Consider the following 26,415-nt stretch of genomic DNA (forward strand, 5'->3'; position numbering starts at 1 on the left):
TGAGGCTGGAAGGAGGAGAGGCAGCTTGGCATGTCTCCTAGGGCTCTGTTTGGGGAGCCCTGCCCAACATGGATGGTATCAGATGGGTACATGGAAGGTAAGAGGGGAGGGTTCAGCGGGCACATGGCCAGGCAAGGGGGTCGTTCTCTAATCTGTTTTTAGTGTGCATTGTTGTTCCTCAGCTCTGTGGGGGCTGTTTCCAGGCCTCCTGTAGACCAAAATCTGAGGGCTCAAGTCCCAGTACAACAAAGTGTAGAGCTTGGATATAACCTGTGTACATCTTCCTCCCTACTTTAAATCAGCTCTGGATTGCCTAGTCTGCCTACTACAGTGTAAATGCTATGTGCATCATTACCATGCCATGTTATTTAGAGAATGATGGCAAGAGGTAAAAGTCTGTACGTGTTCAGTACAAGTGCAGTTGTTTTTTTTTTAAATATTTTTATTTATTTATTTATTTATTTATTTATTTGAGAGCGACAGACACAGAGAGAAAGACAGATAGAGGGAGCAAGAGAGAGAATGGGCGCACCAGGGCTTCCAGCCTCTGCAAACGAACTCCAGACGCGTGCACCCCCTTGTGCATCTGGCTTACGTGGGACCTGGGGAACCGAGCCTCGAACCGGGGTCCTTAGGCTTCACAGGCAAGCGCTTAACCGCTAAGCCATCTCTCCAGCCCCAGTTGGTTTTTTTTTTAATTTTTTTTTGTTCATTTTTTATTTATTTATTTGAGAGAGACAGACAGAGAGAGAAAGACAGATAGAGGGAGAGAGAGAGAGAATGGGCGCGCCAGGGCCTCCAGCCACTGCAAACGAACTCCAGACGCGTGCGCCCCCTTGTGCATCTGGCTAACGTGGGACCTGGGGAACCGAGCCTCGAACCGGGGTCCTTAGGCTTCACAGGCAAGTGCTTAACCGCTAAGCCGTCTCTCCAGCCCACAAGTGCAGTTTTGTCTGACTGAAGTTGCTTGAATCCAATGGTACAGAGCCTGTAGATGCAGAGGGTCCATTGTCCTATTTATCTAGCATGGGTGAAAGAGCAGCTTTAGGCTGGGAATGTAGTTCAGGGAAGAGTGCTTGCCTAGGGTATGTGAGGTGCTGGGTTTGACCCCCAGCACTGCCAAATGAAATGCAAGAAGGGAACAATAGCTTTGTTCATCTGTTGCAGATCTGAACATAAAATCTGGTCTCCTCTAGTGAATGAGGAGGGGAAACGTCACCCCTACAAGATGAATTTAGCCTCGGAACCCCAAGTAAGTACTTGCTTATCATTGCCATTCTTGCTGCCAGCCCCTTTCCTGCTTTTGACATTGTTCGGCGTATTCCCGTGCTTTTCCTGCCCTGGGCCTGAGGATAAGGTGGCAGGGAAAGGTCTCCACTGTCACTGCTGGCAGCTGGCTCCTGTTCAGTTATTCCAGTAAGGGAACTGTGGGAGGAAAGGGCTGGAAAGCCCCTGGGGCAGGGTCCATGGCCTGCGCTGGAAGCAGGGCTAGGAAGAGGGTGGAAGCCTTCCTGCGACCCTACTGAAACCAGAGAGCGAACTCAGCTCGGTCTGCAGTTCAGATGCAAAGACAGCAGTTTAGGACCCAAGGAAGGATGGAAAAGAACTAAGGGGAAGATTTTAATAGCAGACCACCCTTTTTTCCCCTGCGTTCTCCTGTGAGTCCTGGGGTAGAAAGCTCTGTTTTTGTTATAGTGAAATTTGTAGTGAGACATCAAAATTACGGAGCAACGTGGGACTTAGTCTTGAAAAATATGTTAGGGAGTCACTGCACCATTTGTTGGCCAAATAGAAGTTTTTGGCACAGTGTACTCTTCTGAGATTCCATATTTGTGAGTAAATATCTTAGTGGTTAGCTTGCAGGTGATTTTGTTTCTCCTTTAGTTCTATCTTCTAAGGTATCTATAGTGTGTGGCTATCCACAAAGCAAAACAAATAAAAAAATGTTTAGAAAATCTTGTAAAAGTCCTCAGTACCTAATATATTGTTTGTCACAAAGTATGTGCTAGATAAATTAATGAATCATTATTATTATTATTGATTTTAGTTTTTTTTAAAGCAGGGTCTCACTCTAGCTTATGCTGACTGGAATTCACTCTGTACCCCAGGATGGCCTCGAACTCATGGTGATCCTTCTTCCTTAGTCTCCCAAGTGTTTGTTGAGATTAAAGGTGTGCCCCATTGTGACCAAATAAATTAATAAATTATTGATAAATTATTAATAATAAGTAAGTAAACTGGTAATGGCTTTTGCAAATTTAGATTGGGTTTATAATTGTTATATTTTAGCTGCCAGTTGAAGATTTGAAATTTAATTTTTCTTTTCTAAGTTCAGGATACTCTTAGGAGGTGGAGGAGCGTGTGTGTGTGTGTGTGTGTGTGTGTGTGTGTGTGTGGTGTGTGTCAAAGGAACACCAGACTCTTGTGCCTTTTTGTGTCCAACTTATGTGAGTGGCTTGAGAATTGAATCCCTCGTACTAGCTTTGTAAGCAAGCTCCTTTAACCATTGAGCCATCTTCCCAGCCAGGTTTTTAGTTTTGGCTAGTATAGATACAATCAAAGGATAAGACATAGCCAGCTCTAGGAATTATCTGAAATTGAACTCATATGGTAGATTACTGTGTACAAGTTGAGTGGTTCAATATAAGTCATATTTTCGCAAATGCCTGACCCTAAAATTTCAGAAAGGTATCACCAGTTTGTTTGTAATTTAATATAATAACAATAAAACTTAAAAATGCCAAGTCCTTTTAAGGGTCATTTTTGTTGATGGTATTTCAAAACTGACACTAACCTTTAACTAGCTTTATATAAGCCCTATAAGGAAACTTCATAAAATAACATTCTATAAATTGGTTATTGTCTAAACTAACTCAAAACATGCCACTTCATTAAAGGTACTATAAATGTTAAATTTTAATATGTTAAGTTGTCATGTATTATATAAAGAGTGATTTTGCTTTAATTTGGTCTATCTGAAAATACTTCAGTATCACTTAAATAAGGCGTTCTCTACATTCTCTTATACTTCTTCTTTCTACTTTAAATTTTGTCTTAAACATGATCTAATTACTATTTTAAAGGTAGCTGTCCAGATTTTAAAAAATCCCAACTACTTAAAAATCTAACTGTATTTTTCTCTTGATTCTGATAACTCCTTATTCATTCAAAAAGCTCCCATCTCTCACTTTCCCAAAGCTTCCACTGCTAACCCTCCTAAAGTAGAGAGCAAATGAGTGAGGGCAGAGTTCACGGGTAATAAAAAGATCTGCCCGTTCATGTAAAGCAACCAACACCCCAGCTTATCTGAGGTCAGAGACGTTACACACCTAGTTTGTATTTCCTCATTATTGAGTTTCCTTGGAGACTGATAAATACAAAGCCCAAACAATGACATCATCCCTTCCAAATGGCAAGCCCTAAATCCGCCTGCCTTCTGGAAAGACCAGTATTCACATGGGGGTAGAGATACTCCTTTTATGTACAAAACAGATGCATTCCTGAGAGATTCTTTATAAAGCAAAAATCAAGAATTTCCACCTGAATTTTCCATGGACTTTTACTTTAATTGGAAATATATTTGTTTCTATGGAGGGAATGGATGAATATGTACCCTGTGCTTGGTACACTAATATGTTACTCCAAAGCCATGGTGAGGAAGCCTGTATTTTCTTATTTTTAAGGATGAGAAAGGGGCTCAGTGAGATATAGTGTGCTCACAGCCAGGCAAGAATTGGTGGGGAGAGTCTGAGCCAAGACACACCCCCCCACCCCGTGCTCAACATCTCATCCTGTGAGCAGGACGAGATGCTGTGGTCTAGACAGAGAAGAAAGACGACCATGCTGGGTGCAGTCACGCATCTGTCCACACTGCTGGAGTGTGTGTGGGCGGGTCCCAGGCTGCCCATCTGTAAATCTGCTGCTGTCTTCACAACCAGTCTGTATGACTTCACCATTCCTTTGAGCTGTGCCATAGAATCACTTGGCATACCTTGATTGCTGTTGCTTTATTATTTTTTTCTTCTTCTTGACTAGCAATACATCCCCTTTTGAGCTTTTATTTTGTGCAGACTTTGCTTTTGTTTAGTTTAACATGAATGAAGTCAACTGAATATGATTTGCCTAATAAAGCCAACTGAGTTCAGCTTGTTGAAAAGGACACTTATCTGAACAGTGAAAAACGAGTCTTAATCATAAAAGGTTTTTATATTGTCTTTATATATATATATATACATGAATATATATACCTTTTTTGAATATATATGTGTGTGTGTATATATATATATATTCAATATATATATACCTTTTTTTGAAGGAGGAAAAAGAAAAGAAGAGCCACAGAGGGGCAGGAACAAACTGTTCTGGACTTGGGTATTTAAGAAAGAAATCAGGGTTTAGGAGAATTTTCTTGGGAACTCAGAAAATAGGACAGACATTGAGTTTATAGTGATGTACAGAGGGTGTTGCTGGAAGCTACAGTTGATTCATAACGTTTGAACAGCAAGTATCTTGCAAATTGAGTCATCAGATAAGCTGGGGACATTTTTTTGTGAAGGAATGTTCCTTTAAAGTGTTTTAGTGCTTTGCTTAGAAGCTCTTAGAGGTTGTAGTCATAGTAAATACTCCCTGGGCTTCTGGGGTGGAGGGTGTATTCTCACATTACAGAGAAGGGAATGAGAACACCAAGAACTCAAAGTCCTTGCCAGCTCCACAGGCCCGCCCCTGTAACAGGTACCCCAAAGGAACCTTCTATCTGCTTAGCCTTGTGTTTCCTCCACAGGGAATAGTAGGCCCTCAGCCCCTCTGCCCCCTTCTGTAAGGATTGAGACTATCTTGGGCTAGTCAACAGCTGTTCCTCCTATGCCTTATCTTGCTGATTGGCCCTGCTCAATTCTGGGGACTTTATCTCCACCTTTTGACATTCCCAGTTCTGCACTGGCCTATGCCACTGTATGCTCCTCCATCATTTTCCTTCCCTAATGCCTCTGGAATGTGCCCTGAAAGGCTGCATTAGCTCTGGCAGCCCAGTGCCTAAAGTGTTCTCTTTCCTGGGGTACCTGGAGATCAGATCTGCTGGGCCTCTGGGAAGAATTAGGTGGAACAGATTGAGAGAGAAACTGCTGGTCCTTGCCCACATATCTCCTTGGGTCTGTCAACAGCCCCTCAACCTACGTTTATCTTTGAACTACAGCAATAGTGGGCAAGATGGAACTTCTCCCTCGTTCTCAGCCAGCTCTAACCTGTGGAGGGGTGCATAATAGACAACCTGTCCCTTAATTTTTCCTCTGTTCCCTGCCTACAGGAGGTCCTGCACATAGGAAGTGCCCACAACCGAAGTGCCATGCCCTTTACTGCTTCCCCCGCCTCCAGCACTGCCCCCAGGGTCATCAGGAACCAGTACAACAACCCAGCTGGCCTCTATTCTTCTGAAAACATCTCTAACTTCAACAATGCTGTGGAGTCCAAGACTGTTGCCAGCGGGGAGGAGGCCAATGGCAGACCGTAAGTGTCCCTTGAGTCCTCTAGGCCAGTCCTGGAAGAGGCCTTGATGCCAGCCACCCCTAGCAAGTGAAGGAAGGTCAACCACCAGCTGGGAGAAAACTTTCAGCATTCCTTTTTCTTCTTACTTGTAAAAAGGGACCCCCATCTCTCCTGCTTTGTAGGTTTGTTGTAAAAGTAAGGAAATGTGTAAAATGCTTAAGATCGCATCTGACATAAACAAATCATGCTGTAGTTGAAAGCCATTGTTCTGGCCCTGAATGCTGAGTCATCCTCCCCTTCTGCTCATACTCCTTCCTTTCAGGGGAGGCACCCCCCCCCCAGGTGTGGTGAAGCAGTCTGCAGGCATGACCCTCTATCACATGCCTCATTTCCCCCAGAAGAGAAGCAGAGATTACTGGGTGTCCACTGCATGCAGGTCTCTGTGTAAAGACCGATTTTCCTCTAAGTGGTCTAGAGTCTAGTAGGACAGACTTTGTTATGTAACTTTGGCTATAGAAGCCGTCCGAGGTCACCAGTATGAACTGCACTAAGTGTAGCAAAGTGGTCAGCACTGTGGCTTCTTCCTCCCCTGTCCTGGTTCTTGCAAGGCGCAGCCTTGGTGTGTTGATGATCTCAAGGTGGCCATGGGGGCAGTGAGGACACATGAGAAAAGAGTGCCATAGGCACCCCATAGTTTTCCAGAGACACACAGTGAAGGGAGGCTTCCAGGCAGCTCTGCGAGGGGTGTTCGGGACACCAAGGGCTGTCGTCTCCCTGTCCCACTGCTTTGGTGCTGGCGGAGGCTGGGAACGTGACCTTCTTTTACTGTCCCAGAGCGGAATGTTCCATGATCTGGATTTAATAACCCAGGAAATGACACATCCTTAATTGAAAGAACTGCTATGCACTGGAGAAAATATGTCCCTGGGAAGTATTGTCAGTGTGGCCTTGGCTGTTTCTCCTTCACTGATGTCTTCTTTTCTCTATCTCTCATGCTCCCTGCTTGCTTTCCTTCCCCCAGTCTGAAATAGCTCAGTCTGATACTGTCCTCACATGTCTGTCCACAGTATCTGGCTGCAGTGGCCTCTGAGTCTTTATCAAGTGTCATTGCAGATTTTCCCAGCAAAGGGGGCCATTATCTGTTCCAGCCAGCAACTTTGAGAATGAATCCAGGAAGCAGGGGGAATGCGAGTGGCCCATGGCAGAAGAGCTGCCAGAGCCTTCCGCTGTGCTGCTCGTGTAGGGACCTCTGCCTGCTGCTCTGTTTCTAGTACATTCTCTGTAAAGAAAGACTGTCCTGCCAACCTAGAAGCCATTGGGTAACGCTGCCGGCTCAGCACCAGGCCCAGAGCTGGCTCACCCCCACTGTTTAGTCTGAAAGTTGCTGAGGTTCCAGAATTGGCTCATTACATACTTTGCATCTGAGGTCATCATCCATTCCCTGGGGCTTACCCAGCGTTTCTTTGTCCCACACACTTCAGAGCATTCTGGTGCGTGTGTGGCTGTCTGTCTGTCTTGTAGGTCCTTTTGTACAGCTGCATTCCAGTCAGGCTGGGCTACCAGTAGCATTGCCCACTAGGAAGGCAGATAAAGAGCTCGTCTCCGCATACTTGGTTAACCAGGTCAGCTTGCCAATCATTTTATTTATTTATTTATATTTTCCCAAGGTAAGGTTTCACTCTAGTCCAGGCTGACTTGGAATTCACTATGTAGTCTCAGGGTGGCTTCGAACTCATGGTGATCTCCTACCTCTAGAAAACTACAGCCCGATAACATCAAAACCAGAGCATGAAAAGCCCCATGTGGTGGTGCACCCCTATAATTGCAGCATTGGGGAGGCTGAGGTAGGTAGGTAGGTAGACTGTGAATTTGAGGCCAACCTGGTCTACTGAGTGAATGCCAGGTCTGCCTGGGCTACTTAGGGTTGCTGTGAGCTCTCACTGCTGTGTCTGGGGCCCCTGAGCAAGGTCCAATTTATCGTCTCCTGACTGAAGGGCTTATCCTTCTTTTGTAATTTTTTAAAATTTATTAATTTTTTATTTTTTAACTTTTATTTATTTGAGAGAGTTGGGGGGAGGGGGAGAGAGACAGATAGAGAATGGGCATGCCAGGCCTCCAGCCACTGCAGACGAACTCTAGACGCATGTGCCACCTTGTGCATCTGGCTTCTGTGGTCCTGGGGAATTGAACCGGGGTCCTTTGGCTTTGCTGGTAAATGCCTTAACTGCTAAGCCATCCCTCCAACCCCCTTCATAAATTTTGATCAGTATTCATTAGAGCAATATTTTTCTTTCTTACATTGAGGCATAATCCAGGAGGTGTAAAATTTGAATTCAGATTATTTAGTCTGCCATATCATGGATCAGACTTTCCTTTTTTTTTTTATGTTAAGTTTCTTTTCTGTGCCCTTGGTGACTCTGTCTTTTTTTTTTTTTTAATTTTTATTTATTTATTTGAAAGTGACAGAGAGAAAAAGAGGCAGACAGAAAGAGAATGGGCGTGCCAGGGCCTCCAGCCACTGCAAACAAACTCCAGACTCTTGTGCCCCCTTGTGCAACTGGCTAATGTGGGTCCTGGAGAATGGCGCCTTGAACCGGGGTCCTTAGGCTTCACAGGCAAGTGCTTAACCATTAAGCCATCTGTCCAGCCGAGACTTTCCTTTTTTCTTTTTTTAAAATATTTTTTGTTCATTTTTATTTATTTCTTTGAAAATGACAGAGAGAGAGAGAGGGAGAGAAAGACAGATAGAGAGGAAATGGGCGTGCCAGGGCTTTCAACCACTGCAAACAAATTCCAGACGCGTGCGACCCCTTGTGCATCTGGCTAACGTGGGTCCTGGGGAAACGAGCCTCGAACGAGGGTCCTTAGGCTTCACAGGCAAGCACTTAACTGCTAAGCCATCTCTCCAGCCCCAGACTTTCCTTTTTTACAGTCTTTCCTCATATGCCCCAGTTTTCCCCAGTTAAAGCCTTTTATTCAAGTGTTTTTTGGTTTTTTGTTTGTTTGTGTGTTTTTGTTTTTCGAGGTAGGGTCTCACTCTCTGTTCAAGTGTTTTTAAAAGAAATCTATAAAGCTGCTGTGAATAAATTAGTTATGTAAGGTTCTGAGCCAGTATCCATGCAGGCCTTTATATACTCACCTAAAGGAGTCCCTTGAGCTTTTAGAGGTCTACTAACTCTTTGACACTCTGAATTTGCATTTCCATAGGCTAATGTTTTGAGTAACATGTCCTTCAATTCAGGGCTCTGTATCATCTTTTATATAGCTTCTTTTAATGGAGACAGAAAGTCTGTGCTGCTCATGATTAGATTGTATGGTACACATTATTTTGCAGTTTTTCCTGGAGCTTCTGTTCTACCCTGTGCTCTCACACAGCATAAGTGGACTTGAATAACCACAGCAGCATCTTACCATCATTGTGCTTGTATCCCAAAGCATTGTCTAGTCCCTCTCAATTGTTCACTAGTGATAGGTGCATTATTTACAACACTTCTTCTGGCTGTTACATCTGCTTCATATCTCTACTGAGTCTTAAACTACATAAAACCTCATTGATCTAAAGTAATTGGAGCTAACATGTCCCAATCATAAGAAATCATTCTGAATTAATTAACAATCCCTAGCAAAATCCCTATCATATAAACAGATTGCATTCCATACATTATTATAGAACTTTTAAATTCCTTTATAATATTCTAAGGAGCCTTGAAGATACTATGCATTCAGAGGACATTGCTCAATCCTTACTGGATATGGTAAAGACACTTGTAATGCATCAATATCTCCCTGCTTCCGAGCTTGTGAAATAGATTGTGTAAAGATTGACATTGATGTCTGATTAGGCATTGGCACTGTTTCATTTTCATACCCATCTAGGGATTTTTCCTGACCTGAATTAACTTTACGCATCTTTTGAGAACTTTCAAATTCAGACTGTATAGGCTGTAATGTCATTGCCTCAAATTACATAAAGACCAAACTTTTGAAGGAATTGTATCTTCTCTCTGATGAGCATGCTAGGGAGCTCACATGACCTGTTTCTATACTTTCAAATTAAGACAAGTCCTTCCTGACAGATGAAACCGTAACAATGTTTATGGATTAATTCAAAATCTCATTAAAGCTAGATTGTTTCACTCCCATAGTGTACAAGCACTCCATCATATTTTTGTATATTCTTGCTGGAGTGAGTGGGAATTCCCTGTGACTGCACTTGATGCTGAAGTTTTCTCTTACCTGAGAGCATACTTAGTCCTTTTGGTCTGCCTCTGCTGAAAAGAAGCTTACTTCTCTGAGCCCCACATTGGGCACCAAGATGAAGATGTTATGGAGCTGCAGAAGAAGAAACAGATGCAGACAAGTTGGTGCAGAGGATCTGAAAGTCATGAGATGCTCTCAACATCCCATAATTTACTTTTATTCACTTCATAAGATCATATCAGAACAAACATAGTGTGTCGTGAATGCAATTGTAAAACAATATGCTTTTGATTAGTTGGTTTGTTTAAACAGAAAACACTCTACATGAGCACTAACAGAGTGATTATACTTGGCGCCACCTTAGTTCCAGCAAGGTGTTCTCAGGAATGAACAAGAACAGGTTTCCTAAGAGGGTTGCCCTCCGGTGGCGCTGTGGGCAGTGCTTCTACTGTGCCTGCTCCCTCTCGTTGAATTCAAGCTCAAAGGCTGAGAGCCACATATTATCTATTGGCTGACTATATACACTGAGGCCCTGCCTCAAACAAAATAGGAAAAAAACAAACAAACAAACAAACAAACACAGGGCTGGAGAGATAGCTTAGCCATTAAGGTGCCTGCCTATGAGGCCTAAGGACCCAGGTTTGATTCCCTAGTATCCATGTTATCCAGATGTACAAGTTGACGGATGCATCTGGAATTCGTTTACAGTGGCTAGAGGCCCTGGCGTGTCCATTCTCTCTCTGTCTCTCTCTGCCTCTTTCTCTGTCACTGTCTCTCAAATAAACAACAACAACAACAACAACAAAAACCTAAATCACAAAGTCCCAGAATATGGAGCAGTACAGTGTGTAGACTGAGGGCATCTCCACCAAGCTTTCTCATGTTGCCCCTTGGCAGCTGTACCAACTTCCTTTCACTCTGCCCAGCCTCCTTAACCCCAGCAGCTCACTAACCTCCTCTCCATTGCTGTAGCTTTGGCAGTTCAGGAACATTGTATCAGTGGAATCATAAAGTATGTAACTTTCTGGGACTTACTTAGCATCATTCTTTGGAGATTGCCTCAGGTTTTGAAATATATCATTAGTTTTTTCCTGTTTTCTCTTCTTTTTTTTTATTTGTGGTTAAAAACTATGTGACAGAATTTGCTATCTTAGCCACATGTATGTGTTTCTGCAACAGATTGCTAGAAGATATTTGTGTTGGAAACGCAAACTCTACAACCAATGAACAATAACTTCTCTTCCTCCTCCACACTCCTGAAGCCACCAATCTACTTTCTGTGTCTAAGAACTCCATTATTTTAAATACTTCATGCATTGCTCTTACTTCTCATTGCTGGAACAAAACACCTGGCCAGCTTATAGGAGGAAAAGGTTTATTTTAGCTGACAGTTTTGAGGGGAAGTTTCGTCATGGCAGGGAAAACATGCCCAGAACACATCTGGTCACGTCATTTGGGCGGAAGTACTGCCTTAGAGTTGGGCTGATAAACTACCTCTGAGGGCCACACCTGCTCCACCTCCCAAAGGCTCTGCCAGATGTGGACGGAGCACGAGGCTTAATCACGAACACAAGAGGCTGTAAGGGATACTTCATTGATCACGAGGCTTAATCACAAACACGAGAGGCTGTAAGGGATACTTCATTGATCACGAGGCTTAATCATGAACACGAGAGGCCATAGGTAACATCTCATCATCAATCTACCACTTAATGTCAGTAGACCCTTACAGTTTTGACTTTTTGGGATTGGCATATTCATTTATCACACTGTCTTCAAGTTTCATCCATGTGCCAACATTTCCTTCTTTTTAAAGGAGAATGTTAAATTTCCATTCTTGATCACATGTACAGAAATGCATTCATCTGTTGATGGATATTTAGGCTTCTTTAAACTCTAACATGTCCTGTAGGATTCTACTTAATAGTGAAAAGCTGCTTTTTTTTTTTTTTTCCAAAGATGGAGAACAAGCCAAGAATGTTTGATCTTACTTAGCATTCTTTTTTAAAGTTAATTAGTTTATTTATTAGAAAGAGAGACTGGGCGCACCAGGGCCTCCAGTCACAGCAGATGAATTCTAGATGCTTGCTGCACCTTGTACATCTGGATTACATGGGTCCTGGGGAATTGAACCTGGGTCCCTTGGCTTTGCAGGCAAACATCTTAATTGCTAAGCCATCTGTCCAGCCTCATAGCTTTTCTTATGCTATTTATTTTTATTTGTGTGTGTGTGAGCAAGGACGTGCATGCCACACGGCTCACGTGTGGAGGTCAGAAGACAACGGTGGATGTTGGTGACTGCCTTCTCCCTTATTTGAGGCGGGGTCTCTTGTCGTTCACTGTTGCATATACCAGGCTGGCTGGCCCACAAGCTTCTGGAGAGTCTCCTGTATCCACCTCTCATCTTGAATAAATAGGATTATAGTCCATAGCCACCAGGCCTAGCTTCATCTACTATTTAATAGTTTTACCATATAATGTCCATGAATGTTTTGCTAGTTTTATATCTAATTAAGAGGGCAAATCTACTTTTTGAGCAGTTCTAAATGATGTATTTGTGTTCTTGATTTTAAAGTCCTCATGTTCATTGCTAACATGAAAAAAAATTGATTTTTAAATAGTTTCTTTTATATATGTTATGTGTTCTTGCTGGAGTATATATATTAATGCTGGAAGTTTTTTAATTTTAATAGGCTCCTTGTCATGTTTTATGTTGACAGTTATGCCTTACGTACATAGAGACAATTTTATATCTTCCTTTTTGATCTGTGTGCCTCGTTTCCATTTCTTATCTTGGTACATTGGTTACAGTGTAACACAATGCAAAGTGAGAGTGGTGTGATCACACCTACGAATGATGAAAGTGTATAGCTTTTCACTATTAAGAAAGATTCTAGCTGTATGTGTTTATAGATGTTCTTTATCAAGCTAGAAAAGTCACCTTTATTTTGATTTTTGCTGAGTGGCTTTTTTGTTTGTTTGTTTGTTTTTCGAGGTAGGGTCTCACTCTCAGGCTGACCTGAAATTAATTATGTAGTCTCAGGGTGGCCTCGAACTCAAGGTGATCCTTTTACCTCTGCCTCCCAAGTGCTGGGATTAAAGGCATGCGCCACCATGCCCGGCTCTGAGTGTTTTTTTAAATTTATGTGAGAGAGAGAGAGAAAGAGGCAAGTATATATAAAGAATGGGCATGCCAGGGCCATTAGCCACTGCAGATAAACTGCAGAGGCATGTACCACTTCGTGCATCTGGTTTACATGGGTACTCGGGAATCAACTCTGGATCCTTAGGATTTCCAGGCAAGTACCTTAACCACTAAGCAATCTCTCTAGCCTCATGATTGATTTTGGAGATTGGGTCTTGTAGCCTTAGCTGGCCTCAGTTTTCCTGCCCCCGTCTTCCAAGTGCTGGGATTGCAGATGTAAGTGATATTTTTAGAATATACAGATGGTGTATCTTGTCAGATGGTTTTTCTGTATTCACTGGCATGGCAAATGGTTTCTTTTTCTTTAGCCTATTACATTGACTGAGATTTGGATATTAAGCCATGTTTTTATTATTATTTTAGAGAAAGAAAGAATTGGTACACCAGGGCCTCAGCCACTGAAAGTGAACTCCAGACACTTGTACCACCTAGTAGGCATGCGCAACCTTGTGCTTGCTTCACTTGGTATGTCTGGCTTAAGTGGGATCTGGAGAGTCAAGTGTGGGTCCTTAGGCTTCACAGGCAAGTGCCTTAACCGCTAAGCATCTCTCCAGCCCTTAAGTTAGTTTTGTAACCTTGAAATAAATGTCACCTGATTGTGTCATATACTTCTGTTTATATATTGTTGAATTTTATTTGATAATACTCACTCAAGAATTTTACATATATATTTATGAGAGATACTAGCCTAATTTTATACCAGTATTATATTCACTTCACAAAGTTGGGAAGTATTCTATTACATGAAAGAAATCATGTACAATTGGTATTAATACTCTCTTTCTGTCTCTTCTTTTCCTCCCTCTCTCTTTTGAAGATACATTGGCTTTGTAGTCTAGGCTAGCCTTGAGCTCTTGATCCTCCTGTCTCAGAGTCTGAAGTGCTGGGATTATAGGCTTGTGCCACCTATGCTTGGCTCCCAGTAAATTTCTTTCTTTCTTTGCTGTTTTTTGTTTGTTGGTTGGTTTGTTTGTTTTTTGAGGTAGGGTCTCATTCTAGCTCAGGCTGACCTGGAATTCACTATGGAGTCTCAGGGTGGCCTCAAACTCACAGTGATCCTCCTACCTCTGCCTCCCAAGTGCTGGGGTTAAAGGCGTGTGTCACACACCCGGTTTGTTGTTTTAATATAACAATAAAACTCTTTTTGCTCAATTTCTTGTATATGTGGTTGTCCTAATAATTTTCTAAGATAATATATGATAGCCTGATGTCTGAGACTTAGTGTTTGGGTCTTGGGATGTCATTTTGAATGAGGAAGATCAGTGTTTCAATTAAGGTACTGGCTTGTGAAAGTTCTTTATAAGGTATCCAGCAGTGGAAAGAGATTGCTATTATTTGAGAATTAGTAGTAAAATTTTCTTTCCCTTCATGTGTTTCATGATGAAAGTGCTTTCCAAAGCTTTTTCTGGAAGAATCTGTGATGACCTTGTGGTTTGGCTTCTGTCATTTTTAGTACTCCCTTGGTGGCTTGCAGACATAACGCATAGCAAAGAAGAGAAATTCTCCCCCAAAACATTCCATGGTATGAGCTTGACTTTAAAATAGTTCTCACAGTAACAGGAAAAAAATTCATAGAAAAATGTAATACACTTATTATAGGACCAATTCCAGACTGAAGACTTAGAGTCAGGCCTCTAACTGAAAGACCTACTTAGAATAGATGGGCTGGGGAAGATTCTTGCTTAAAATACTCTTCCAAGTGGCTCCTGAGTTGCCTGCTTGTGGAGTCCCCCACACTTATCTACAGAGAAGGAGAGAGCTGGAGAGATGGCTTAGTGGTTAAGGCATTTGCCTGCAAAGCCAAAGGACCCTGGTTCGATTCACCAGGACCCACGTAAGCCAGATGCACAAGGTGACACATGCATCTGGAGTTTGCTTGGAGCAGCCAAAGACCCTGGTGCACCTATTCTCTGTCTCTCTATATCTGCCTTTCTCCCTCTCTCAATTAAATAAAAAATTAAAAAAGAGGGAGAGAGACAAGAGTAGGGACCAGCTGCTGTGGGCAGGACTGGCAGGGATGCCTGCTTTCCCTCCCACAGTGCCTAGTGCAGGGGGCAGGAGTAGCCAGCTGATGAATGCTTCTGCTTCATTGTCCACCTTCTCCAGCAGCAGCCACATTTGTGCCACTCTCTGTGGACTTTGTACTTTGTTGCCAAGGGGAATGCCTGGGGCTTCGTTGCAGGATTGAATGCTTCAGTTGGGGCCTGAGCACCTAAATGCCCCAGGAGGCTGTGCAGGCCACCCCACAGGTGTCACAGAAGAGATAAAAAGAAGGGAGAGAGTAGTTAGGGAGGGAGGCAGGAAGCGGGAGAGGATGAAAGAAGAGAAGAGAAGAGCTGGAGAGATGGCTTAGTGGTTAAGGCACTTGCCTACAAAACCTAAGGACCCAGGTTCTATTCTCCAGTACCCATGTAAGGTAGGTGCACAAGGTGGCGCATGAATCTGCAGTTTGTTTGCAGTGACTAGAGGTCCTGGCATGCCCATTCTCTCTCTCTGCCTCCTTTCGCTATCTTTCAAATAAATAAAATATTTTTTTAAAGGGTGAGGGAGTAGTAACTTGATTAAAATCACTCAGGGAAAACATGGCCTTTTTCTTCTTAAAATTGAGGGTGAACCAGTTTCACAGTGGTGGTGAGAAGGAATAAATGTTGGTGTAATTCTCTGGCACCTACCTGTATCCTTAAAGTGGGAAAGCAGCCTGGTAGGTCAAGAAAGAGCACATGCTTTATTGCTCAGGGCTTGTTTATGCGCACACCTGTCTACCTGTGTGCCTCACCCACAGTCCGTCTTAGCATTGCTCCTCTGGGCACAGTGTCCCTTCAGCAGCTCCTGAAGAAGTAGTGGAAGTGAGGAGGAGGAGATGTGCTGCTCACAACCCTGCGAAACCTCGGGCAGCCCTGGAGGACCTGTGAGCCTGTAATCGGGAAGAGAGCAGCCGGGAGGCAGTGCCACTGGCACTTGCTTGCTCACTGTCTCATTCATTCCCCTCCTGCTTCTGGAGCTCTGAGCCCGGGCTCCACACTCAGCCTGGCTATTTGTAGGGACCAAGACAGAGCAAGGTGTTGCTTCCCTGCTGGGGCAATCAGATGACCCAGACATGAAAAGTACGCATAGAGTGCGTGATGGAAACGTGAGGAGGAGAGATGGGACTTCTGGAAACCAAGGTCAGAAAGCCCTCCATAAGGAGTGCATCTGAATGAAGCCTGGGGACCCTGTTTGTCCACGGGGGAGACAGGCCAGGCAGGAGGAACAGTAAGAGCAAAGACTGGGAGGGCGTGGCTGGCCCAGGCACAGGAGAGGAGGGCTGTTTTGAGGGAGGGCCAGGAGAGACTGGACAGGAAGCTGGGCCGCATCCTTAAGGACCTTTCTCCATTCCATAATGAACATTGATTCCAAAGGAATTGAACTTGATGAAACTTGTTTTGTCGTTAAAACTTTAACTATTTCATTCTAAGTAAGTTGAGATTACATTGAGCCACAGAATGGAATGATTCATGTTTCAAAAGATTCTGATTCATGTTTAAAGCATGCCTCCAGCCTCTAGTTGAAAAGAATGCTGTCCTGAGGCTGAGACTGGCAGTGGAGGGACAGGTTTTATAGCTAGTGAGTCCCCCGATATGGCGGGGCACGCATATGCAAGGGAGCTGGGCAGAGGCTACCTTCCCTCACTGTGCTGGTAAGACCAGGCAGCTCAGGCCTCTATCCACTGGTGGGGGAGAAGGGAGGCCCCTCAGCAGTGCATGCCTCAGCTTGTTGTGGGGTATGCAAGGTGATGGCAGGAAGGTATGGGAAGCAAGGCCCGGCTTGCCTGGTCTCTGAGCCTGAGGCTGTACAGCTGGTAAAGCCCTTGCATTTCCTTCTGGCCTCAATTCCTGTGAATGAGGCAGGACAAGTGCGGTGACCTCCATGCTGGGGCTGCAGAGGCCCAAGCTCCATGCTGAAGACTGGAGAGGAGTTCGGGAGACAGGGCAAGCGATCATCACGTCAGGAAGGAAAGCGCTTTGGCTTCTGCTTCGGCAAGGAATGCCTGTGGCCCGTGCAGAGGGACTCAGCTAAGTTTTAGTGGTCAGGTTGTGGTCCACATTTTTCCCCTTCTAAGTTTTCTTTTGACATAATGCTATTTATATAATTTGAAAAGAAGCAAAGCAGTTTTCACCTCTGGAATTTAGCCAAAATGTAACTGAATTACCGAGGCTGTTTAGGAAAAGAGTTTCTTGCTATATTGAAGTGGCAGTCAGCTCTATGAGGACCCGTCACCACCCTGGCAGGTCTATGGCTGTATTAAAAGAAATGGGATAATTTCTACCATTCTTTCAATGTGTTTGTTTGGAGGGAAGTGTCTGGTGAAGGCTTTTTTTTTCCCCTCCCTCTGGCATGTCCTAATGCATCTCCATTCTTCACAGCTTTGACCACACTCAGCCATCAGGCAGCCTCGTCATTGAGAAGGACTCAGAGGTTTACAAGATGCTGCAAGAGAAGCAGGAGTTGAATGAGCCCCCCAAACAGTCCACATCATTCTTGGTGCTGCAGGAAATCCTGGAGTCAGAGGAAAAAGGTAATGAGCTCTTGCTTCAGGTCTGGTGGGAAGGTTAATCTTTGCTGATGTGCAGGTGAGCTCAGCCCAGACTGGGTGGAAAGAGTGTCATGTGCTATGGGAGTTTTTGTTTGTTTGTTTGTTTTTTCGAGGTAGGGTCTCACTCTGGCCCAGACTGACCTAGAATTCACTATGGAGTCTCAGGATGGCCTCGAACTCACGGCGATCCTACCTCTGCCTCTCGAGTGCTGGGATTAAAGAAGGCTGGGCATTTTTTGTTCAACTTGAGACTTGAGGTTCTTCCTGTGTGGCCCAGAGCCTGCCATTCTCCTGCCTCAGTCTCCTGAATGGCTGCAGTTGCAGGGACACAACCACCTTACCAGGCTTGGGATTGGCTTTTACAATGCAGAGCACTCACTTAAATGAGATAGGTGGGGATGTGGGGTGAGGCTGTGGATATGGGTCAGCTGTAGAAAGCTTGCCTAGCGTGCCCAAGGCCCGAGGTTGAATCACCAGCTGGGGCTTGGGGGAGCAAGAGCACCCCTCCTGACCAAGCCTTCTTACTCGGTCTTTTAATACATTTATTTTTTATTGAAGTATGTTCATTGTATACCAAGTGATGGGTTTCATAATGACATTTTCATTCAAGTTTCTCAGGTATTTTGGTCACATTTAACCCCATGACTTCCTCTGTTCCTGCTAGTCCTCTGCTGCTTCCTAAATGTCTATATTATTAATATAATGCAATGTGGGTTCCACCTATGCAAGTAAACATGATGTTTGTCTCACTCAGGCTTATTTTGCTAAATATGATGGTCTCCAGTTGTGAGGTTTGGAATTTAGAAAACCACAGAGACGGTTTCATTTTGGGCTCCTGGTAGCTATTAATGCTGTGTATGCCAGTGGGACTCAGAACAAAGAGGGAAAGTGGGAGGGGGCCCCGAGCTGCCTAGGAAGGGGAGAGGAGGGCTTTCAAGGTATTCTAGGGAAATGGGGCAGGGGAAGGTCAGTCCTCTGTAGTGAGGTGTAAGGCCCACGCTGCTGCATTGTCCCTACGCTGTCTGATCACATGAAGATGAGAAATCACGCTATCTTAATCTTTGTAAGGTGGGCTTTTGCTCTCTCTGCTGGAATCCGGGTTTACTTTCAGGGAGGGGGCAGAACCCACAATCTCTATACCCAGGCTTGGGAGGTGGGGAATCATATCAGTTCCATTCATTTTCCTAAGAATGACATAAACTTATTCTTCCTTTTGGTTGAATACTTCATTCTGCATATGTACAATGCCTTTACCCATTTACCTGTTGTTGGACATCAAGGCTGATCCCATAATTAGGCTGTTGCTTGTGAATAGTCCTGGCAGTAAGCACAGCTGAGCAGGTGTCCCTGTGGCATGCTGACTCAGAGTCCTTTGAGTCATTCCCAAGAGGGATGTAGCTGGGTCAAACACTCGATCTTTTATTATCATTATTATTGTTGTTGTTGTTATTATTATTATTATTATTTGAGAGCAACAGACAGAGAGAAAGAGTCAGATAAAGAGAGAGAATGGATGTGCCAGAGCCTCCAGCCACTGCAGACGAACTCCAGATGCATGTGCCCCCTTGTGCATCTGGCTAACATGGGTCCTGGGGAATTGAGCCTTGAACTGGGGTCCTTAGGCTTCACAGGCAAGCATTAACCGCTAAGCCATTTCTCCAGCCCTTGATCTTTATTTTTTTTTAAAATCTATCTTCCTTCCTTCCTTTCTTTCCTTCTTTCTTTTGAGGAAACTCCACATTGATTTCCATAGTGATTATTGCACTAGTTCACATTCCCACTGGCAGGGTAAAGGGGCCCCTTTCCCTCTGCATCCTTACAGGCATTTTTTGTTGTTGTTAATAGTAGCCTTGTTGACATAGTTGAGATGGAATCCCACTGTAGGGACTGAGTATCTTTTCCTGTTCTGTTAGTCATCTGAATTTTATCTGTTTATTTCATTTGCCCATGAATTCTGTAGCTCAGGCTGGCCTTGGAACTCATGGCAGTTTCCTTAATTCACCTTCCCCAGTGCTGGGATTATAGGCCTGAGCCATCATGCCCAGCTTCCGACTTGATCTTAAAACTCTCCCATTAGGCCTGACTGACAAACGATTTGGATCCAGCCCTTGAGAGCGACAGCTTTATCAGAACACATGAGAAACCACAGGTGATTTTACCCTGAATAAGTGGGTGTCAAACCTTAATTAAGAGAAGGAACAAACTAGGACATTAACAGTTGCCACAAAACTTGCCTGGGCTCATCTAAGCATGGAGTTGTGAGTCCATGTTCATAGTCTCTGAACTCCTGTCATCCTCAGTTCCAGTGAACAAAGCCCATGGCTTCTGGACTCAGTGGTACCTTGTGGTCCTGTTTGGCGGCAGCTTCCCAGCCATCAGGCTTGCTTCCGGCACCAGGAAGGAAGAAAGGGACCGGGCTCAATGGAGAGTTCCATTTCGTCCCATGGCCATACCTTAGTTGCATGAGTCTGAAAATTGTCATTGTTAATCCCTTAGGCTGGAAGCTTTCTTGCCTCAAGATCAACATTTTGCTTAAAAGGAAAAAGATAACACATCTAGTAGTTTTCCCCATATCTCTTAATATGTTACATTGAATTTTCACCTAATGCAACAGGCAAAATTCCAGACTAAACATTTGAACAAGGCTCTCTGGAGGAAGCCCTAAGTCCCATTTTCACTTGAGACAAAATGGCCAAAGGCTAGGGCAATGGCTGGTGTTGGCGAAAGCACTCAATTAGTACTTCTGTCATTAGTAAAGTCTTACTGCTCAGAGAGCAGCTTGTGGGTAGAAACACTAACATCCATTGTCCACACATGTGACTTATTGTGAGACCTTAGCACATGCTTACTTCCTCTTAGCCCTGGTGTCTGCATGCATTCAGCGAGGCCACCTGGCTATGACAGAGTTGAGGGCACATGTCAGCCAGGCGCCCAAAGGAGGCCTGGCCCCAGCCACATTCAAGCAGTGCAGTTCTTTCATCTCAGTCATCCTCCGCTCCAGGAGGAAAGGGTCTCGGGGTTCTTACACTGTGGCTTGCTCTGGAGAAATTCCTAAGTTTGCAGGCAAAAGAAGCTTTTAGGGGCTTCTTAATTGTGGTGCAATATACAGAGCATAATGTTTACCATTTTAATCCTCTTCAAGTGTACAGTGACATTAAGTTACATTCATGTCATTCATGATTCCATCACTGACTGCCAAGCTTTCTCATATCACTTTTCATCTTGCAGAGCTGAAATTCTGAGCCCATTACATGCTAATTCCCTATTCCTGATCTCCTTTCACCAACCTTTGGTCACCACAATCCTACTTTTTATCTCTGTGTAGCTGATTGTTTCAAATGCCTCATGTGAGGGGATCATAGTTGCTCTGTTTGGCTGGCATATTTACTTACTACAATATCTTCAAGATTGTTCCACGTTGTAGCCTATATCAGATTTCCTTCCTTCTTAGGGTGAAATGGTACTCCATTGGATGTCCAGATCACATGTTGTTTGTTCACTTTTCCATCAGTCAGTAGAAGATAAGGGTAGAGATCTGGAAGGACACATCACGCACTGAGGAAAGCGGGGGGGGGGGTGCGGGGGAGCAGAGGCTTCTTGAGAAGAGGAAGCTGAAGACATACTCAGTAAACCCTGAGGTTCATTGTTGGCCGCTGCTACAGGTTCCAGAAGGATCCTTAGGTGACCTAGAGCCAGTTTTTTAGAGTGTTAGCTGAAGGATCATCAGCTTAATACTGCAGGGAGTGAGTGTGGGGTGGGCATGGAAGATTGTTGAGCAGTGATGTAAACAGAAAAGCAGCTAAGCAAACATGAGCGTGAGAGCAAGAGAGAATTGGTGTGCCAGGGCCTCCAGCCACTGACTGCAGTTGAGCTCCAGACACGTGTGCTCTTGCGCACATGTGCAAACTTGCATGCTTGTGTCGCTTTGTGTGTCTGGCTTACATGGGACCTGAAGAGTCGAACACAGGTCCTTTAGCTTCGCAGGCAAGTGCCTTAACCGCTAAGCCATCTCTCCTTCCCTAGGAAACATTTTTGGGGGGCAAGGTTCCCTGGAAGAAGAGAAATTTGGGAACATATATAGCTGCTTGAAGTCCAGTGGTAAGCTAGTTGCAGAAGAAGAGATGTTGCTATTTCCAATTTTGACTTGATAAGCAAGAGACAAGAACCTGGAACCAGCAGGTGCAGCAGCGGGGTGGAGCATGCTTCGTGAGGGCTTACCCAGCACCTAGCTCCTCTGCTCCAGTCAGTCCAGTTTTACCCAATTCTGGTCTCTTCATTCCAAAGTGGGATCTGATTTTATATCTCTCCTTTCTTCTCTCCTACCTTCTTCCACCCTCTTATTTTCTGGTGATTTTTTTTTTTTCTGCTGTCTAAATTACATGAAGAGACAGCTTATCATGAGACCTCAGCCTCACTGACTGGTCCCTTCAGTAGTTGGTGTGCCTTTCTACTCGGTCCACATGAACAGAGATGCTTCCATTCCCTTCCTGTCAGAAGGGGAAGGCAGCCCAACACCTTCATCCAGAAAATGAGGGAGCCTATTTGGGATGCTTGAAGCAGTATGCCTGGAGCAGCTGCTCATCAAGACCCTTTTGAGACCCCTGCAGGCAGGGCTGAGATTAGGTACAAAACTTAAGGGACCATTAAAAAAAAAACACCCAGTAATCAAGCTGTGTGTGGTGGAGTATGCCTATAATCCTAACACTTGGGAGGTTCATGCCGATAGATCATGAGTTTGAGACCAGCCTGGACTACATAGCAAGTTTGAAGTCAGCCTAGGGGATATAGTGGAATCTTCATAATCACAGAAATAAAAATCTCAATAATTAAGAATTTAAAAAATGGAATCTTAATGCAACATATTTTATAAAATAATCACAGCTAATACAAAAAAAATCTATAGTGAAAATAGTGGTGCTCTGGTCTTCTCCCAAATGAAGGGAAGAAAGATTAAGAAAGGCCAAGAAGTTACCCTAGGCTTGGAGACATGGGAGTATCAAGTGGGGGGAAGAACTGAGCCTTTCCCAAGCCATCCCCACAGCTTTCAGCTTACAGCAGTGGAGCCCTGGGGCCTCCTAATCTGACCCCAATCTCATATGTCTTCAAATGCACATCTCCCCTGTACCAGGGTGCAGGGACCCCCAAAAGTGGGGGAATCCTGAGAAACTGTTCTGTAAGTACCGTGAGAGGTTATTGAGAGTCAAGGCTGTTTTCAAATGTTCACGGTTGTCCTTGCAAAGTGCCATACTCCCACCCTCACGTGTGTTAGCAGCTGGAAGTTCTGTGGCATGAGGGCTGCTGGCCAGTGTTGGCTTGGCTGGGTACGGCAGGTCTAGCCCTGGCACCCTGAGACTTCTCACTGCAGGGATTGGTGAAGGTTTGGGCACCCTCTGGGGTTTGCTGCTCTCTTGGTGGGAGGTCTGTGGGGAGAGGGCTGAGCCACACAGGTCACCTCAGTGCTTGGGCCTGAATAGAGCTCACAGTCCATTGGCCTGAGGCATTCTGCACACCCTTATGTGAGCACATCTTGAGTTTGTTTCACAAGCACGCGTCAGCATACTCAGTCTCTAAAAGCACAAAGGAGCCAGGGTCCTCCCATCAGTTCCAAGATGGCACACTGTGGCTCTGATTTGGGGAAGACAGAAAGCCCTTTCCTAGTCCTTTTTCAGTAGTTTTTCGGTCCAGTGGCTCCAGCAGCAGCATAGGCTATCAGGAACTTGGGGGAAGTGCAAAATTTTCAGGCTCTCTTGGGTCTCTGGGGCTGGAACCCAATAATCTGTGGCTTGAGAAGCCTTATGGGTGATGTGGAGGCATCAGAGTTTGAAAGCAGCTGATTTGGTCTAAGAAAAGTGAGTTTTACAGGGGCTGTGTCTCCTGTGTCTGAAGATGCTCATTCAGCCCGCTGTCTGCGGTCTGGCCTGTTTGTGAGGTTTATGAAATCTCTCTGGTGCCTGGGGGTGCTCACCAGTGCCTTTTGAGCCACCGCCAGTGTTGCAATGTCTCTAGTTTCTTGAGGCCAAGCATGTTGGGCCGCAGTTGGGCTGTCCGTGATGCATTTATCATGGCATCTCATCATTCATTCTCTCATACTTATTGAGCCTCTTTTTTTTTTTTTTTTTTTTTTTTTTTTGGCTGAGCCTCATGCTGAGCTCTGTAGGGGGCTAAAAAGTATATAAAACAAGGTTCTGATACTCAAGTACTTTGCAGCCCGTGAAGAGAGACATGTATAAGCAGCTGCTGGCTACATCATATTAAAACAAAGAACACAAAAACAGAAACCAAGTGATGTGGAAGCCCAGCCAGCTGAAGGCGTAGGCACAGTAGCAGTACGAACAGCTTACCATCCTTGCTGGCCTCCGCGACCCAGCCGAGGCATGACGAGCCCAGCGGAGGTGGCTTCGCGTCCCACGGTTAGGAGCTTCTTTTCTGTGCACCAGGCTGGCCGCGGAAAGGCCACTTGCTCTGCACGTGGACCTCACCTGCTGCGTGTGGCATGCTGTGCTGTGATGGTTTGTTTTTTCTTCTGTTCCCGTTATCAGTATGTGCACTCTTCAATCAGAATATAATACGATTTGTACTGTGAGGACTGACCACATGCCAGATGATGTAGGGAGGCCTTATGTATTTGTTTTTGTCTTTTCTGTACCACAGTGTTGGGAGAAGTGATCTCTGTCTTAGAAAAGGAAGTAGGGAGGCCAGAAATGTTGAGTAACTTGCCCAAGGTCACACACAGAGCATCGCACTACACTTCCTGGCTAACGTGGGTGTTTTCTTCATTTCAGGGGATCCCAACAAGCCCTCGGGATTTAGAAGTGTCAAAGCTCCAGTCACCAAAGTAGCAGCATCAATTGGAAATGCTCAGAAGCTGCCCATGTGTGAAAAATGTGGTACTGGCATTGTGTGAGTATCTGCTTCCCCCAGTCTTAGAGGCTAGGCAGACCATGGACGTGAGGGGATTGCCAGATTGCCAGGCCCTGCGTGCCCAGAAAAGTGAAACACAGAGGCCAGGTGGTGCATGGAGCCCGTAGATTATGCAGGTGTGAAACCAGGACTTCCCATTCACAGCTGGAGGCCAGATGGAAGGTCTAGGTTGCCCTTTGATGGAGAAGCCCCAGGTCCCAGCTTAGGAAGGGACGGTGTAGGGCCCTGGTGCCATCTTGCAGGTGCTTGTCACTAATGGAACCCCAATCTCTCTCTCTCCTGCAGCGGTGTGTTTGTGAAGCTGAGGGACCATCACCGCCACCCTGAGTGTTATGTGTGCACTGACTGTGGCACCAACTTGAAACAGAAGGGCCATTTCTTTGTGGAGGATCAAATCTACTGTGAAAAGCATGCCCGGGAGCGGGTCACACCACCCGAGGGTTACGATGTCGTCACTGTGTTCCCCAAGTGATCCAGGAGCTCTGCACTGACCGCTACTTTCTAGCCGCCTGTTGTACCTCATTCTCTGAGTGTTGTGGCCCTTTTCTGTCCTCTCCTGAAAGTCCTGCGCTTACCCTGGTGTTAGCCTTGTCATTAAGCACTGAGTCCCACCTCTGCCAACTGACACGCCCTCTGGCTATGTGATGCCTGCTTTGACAGTTACTGGAAAACAGTTTTATTCTTTGCCTTCTGGTTCTCTGCTGCAAGTGGACATTGGCCACACTGGAACCAAACCAAATTTACTATATTTGATATTGATTTTGTTTTACTCAATAAATTTAGACCATAAAGCAGTGTGTGGTATCTTATTTGACCATGTGTACTGTTTCCTGCATAATGCTGTTTTTGCTTGTGTGTACGTAATATGTGTGTGTATGCACATGGGTACATGTATGTACACTCACAGTGCCCCATACAGTCACCTGTGGTCTCCAGAGCAGTCAGTGTCCTTCTGTATCACCCCTTATCCTATTCTTGTTTGAACTGCATGGAGTCTCTCACTGTTACTGGAGCTTGCTGTCTTTCACGAGCCTGGGTGATTCCCAGGTCTCTGCGCCCATTTGTAGGAATAGGGTTACAGGGGTGTGTGACCACACCAAGCTGTTTACATGGGTTTTAGAGATTTGAACTTGGGCAGTTTCAGAACTGGTCCTTAGGGTTGCGCAGGAAGAGTACTTAACCTGAGTCACCTCTCCAGCCCTGCTCTTCCTACTTCTGGCATATGTAGGTCTTTTCCCCAGGTGTAAGAAAACTGGATTTTGAGGAAAAAAAATGTTCTTTTACATCTTCAAGTTTGCCCCAAATTATCTCCTTGTGATACCAATAATATGAGGTATTTAGTTCTGTTAGTTCCGTTTCCCTCCCTTCCCCTTTGTACCTGTTCTGTGGTTTGTCTAAAGAAATAAATACTTTGCAAATAATAAGTTGGCAGCATTACCAGTTATCCTTGATATATTCCTCACTAAAGCCCTGTCAGGCTTTATGAAGGGAAGCTAACTCAGGAACGTGGATGAGAGCAGTGAAGACCACAGAAAAGTGACGCGTCCTCATCACAGAAGATGCCTGGAGTCTTGGCTGTTAAGCAGGCTTGATGAGGCATGCAGTCCTACCACTTGGAAGGCAGAGGCAGAAGGATTGCGAATTCTAGTTGTTGCAGTCCGATTTGCATTGCTGGTAGAAATCACCCAACCAAGAGCAGCTTCTGGGAAAAAGAGATTTATTTTGGCTTATAGGCTCGAGGGGAAGCTTCACGATGGCAGGGGAAAACGATGGCATGAGCAGTGGGTGGACATCACCCCCTGGCCAACATAAGATGGACCACAGCAACAGGAGGGTGTACCAAACACTGGCATGGGGAAACTGGCTATAAAGCCCATAAGCCCGCCCCCAACAATACACTCCCTCCAGGAGGTGTTAATTCCCAAATCTCCATCAGCTGGGAACCTAGCATTCAGAACACCTAAGTTTATGGGGGATACCTGAATCAAACCACCACACTAGTCATCTTGGTCTCTGGCCTAGATGACAAGTTTGA

At 44.8% G+C, this 26,415-nt stretch overlaps 1 protein-coding gene across 1 annotated transcript in view; it reads left to right on the forward strand.

Annotated features, from left to right (window-relative positions):
* Positions 1–25,171, forward strand: part of Pdlim1 (PDZ and LIM domain 1) — a 43,639-nt gene extending 18,468 nt beyond the window's left edge. The window contains exons 3-7 of the mRNA XM_004669927.2: positions 1,168–1,252; positions 5,303–5,502; positions 17,290–17,441; positions 24,242–24,359; positions 24,666–25,171. Coding sequence (XP_004669984.1) covers positions 1,168–1,252; positions 5,303–5,502; positions 17,290–17,441; positions 24,242–24,359; positions 24,666–24,852 — 742 coding nt within the window. The 3' untranslated portion in view covers positions 24,853–25,171. The remainder of the gene's footprint in view (positions 1–1,167; positions 1,253–5,302; positions 5,503–17,289; positions 17,442–24,241; positions 24,360–24,665) is intronic.
* Positions 25,172–26,415: the final 1,244 nt, after the last annotated feature.

Source organism: Jaculus jaculus, chromosome 1 (genome assembly GCF_020740685.1).
Source record: "Jaculus jaculus isolate mJacJac1 chromosome 1, mJacJac1.mat.Y.cur, whole genome shotgun sequence".
NCBI classification, from domain to species: Eukaryota; Metazoa; Chordata; class Mammalia; order Rodentia; family Dipodidae; genus Jaculus; species Jaculus jaculus.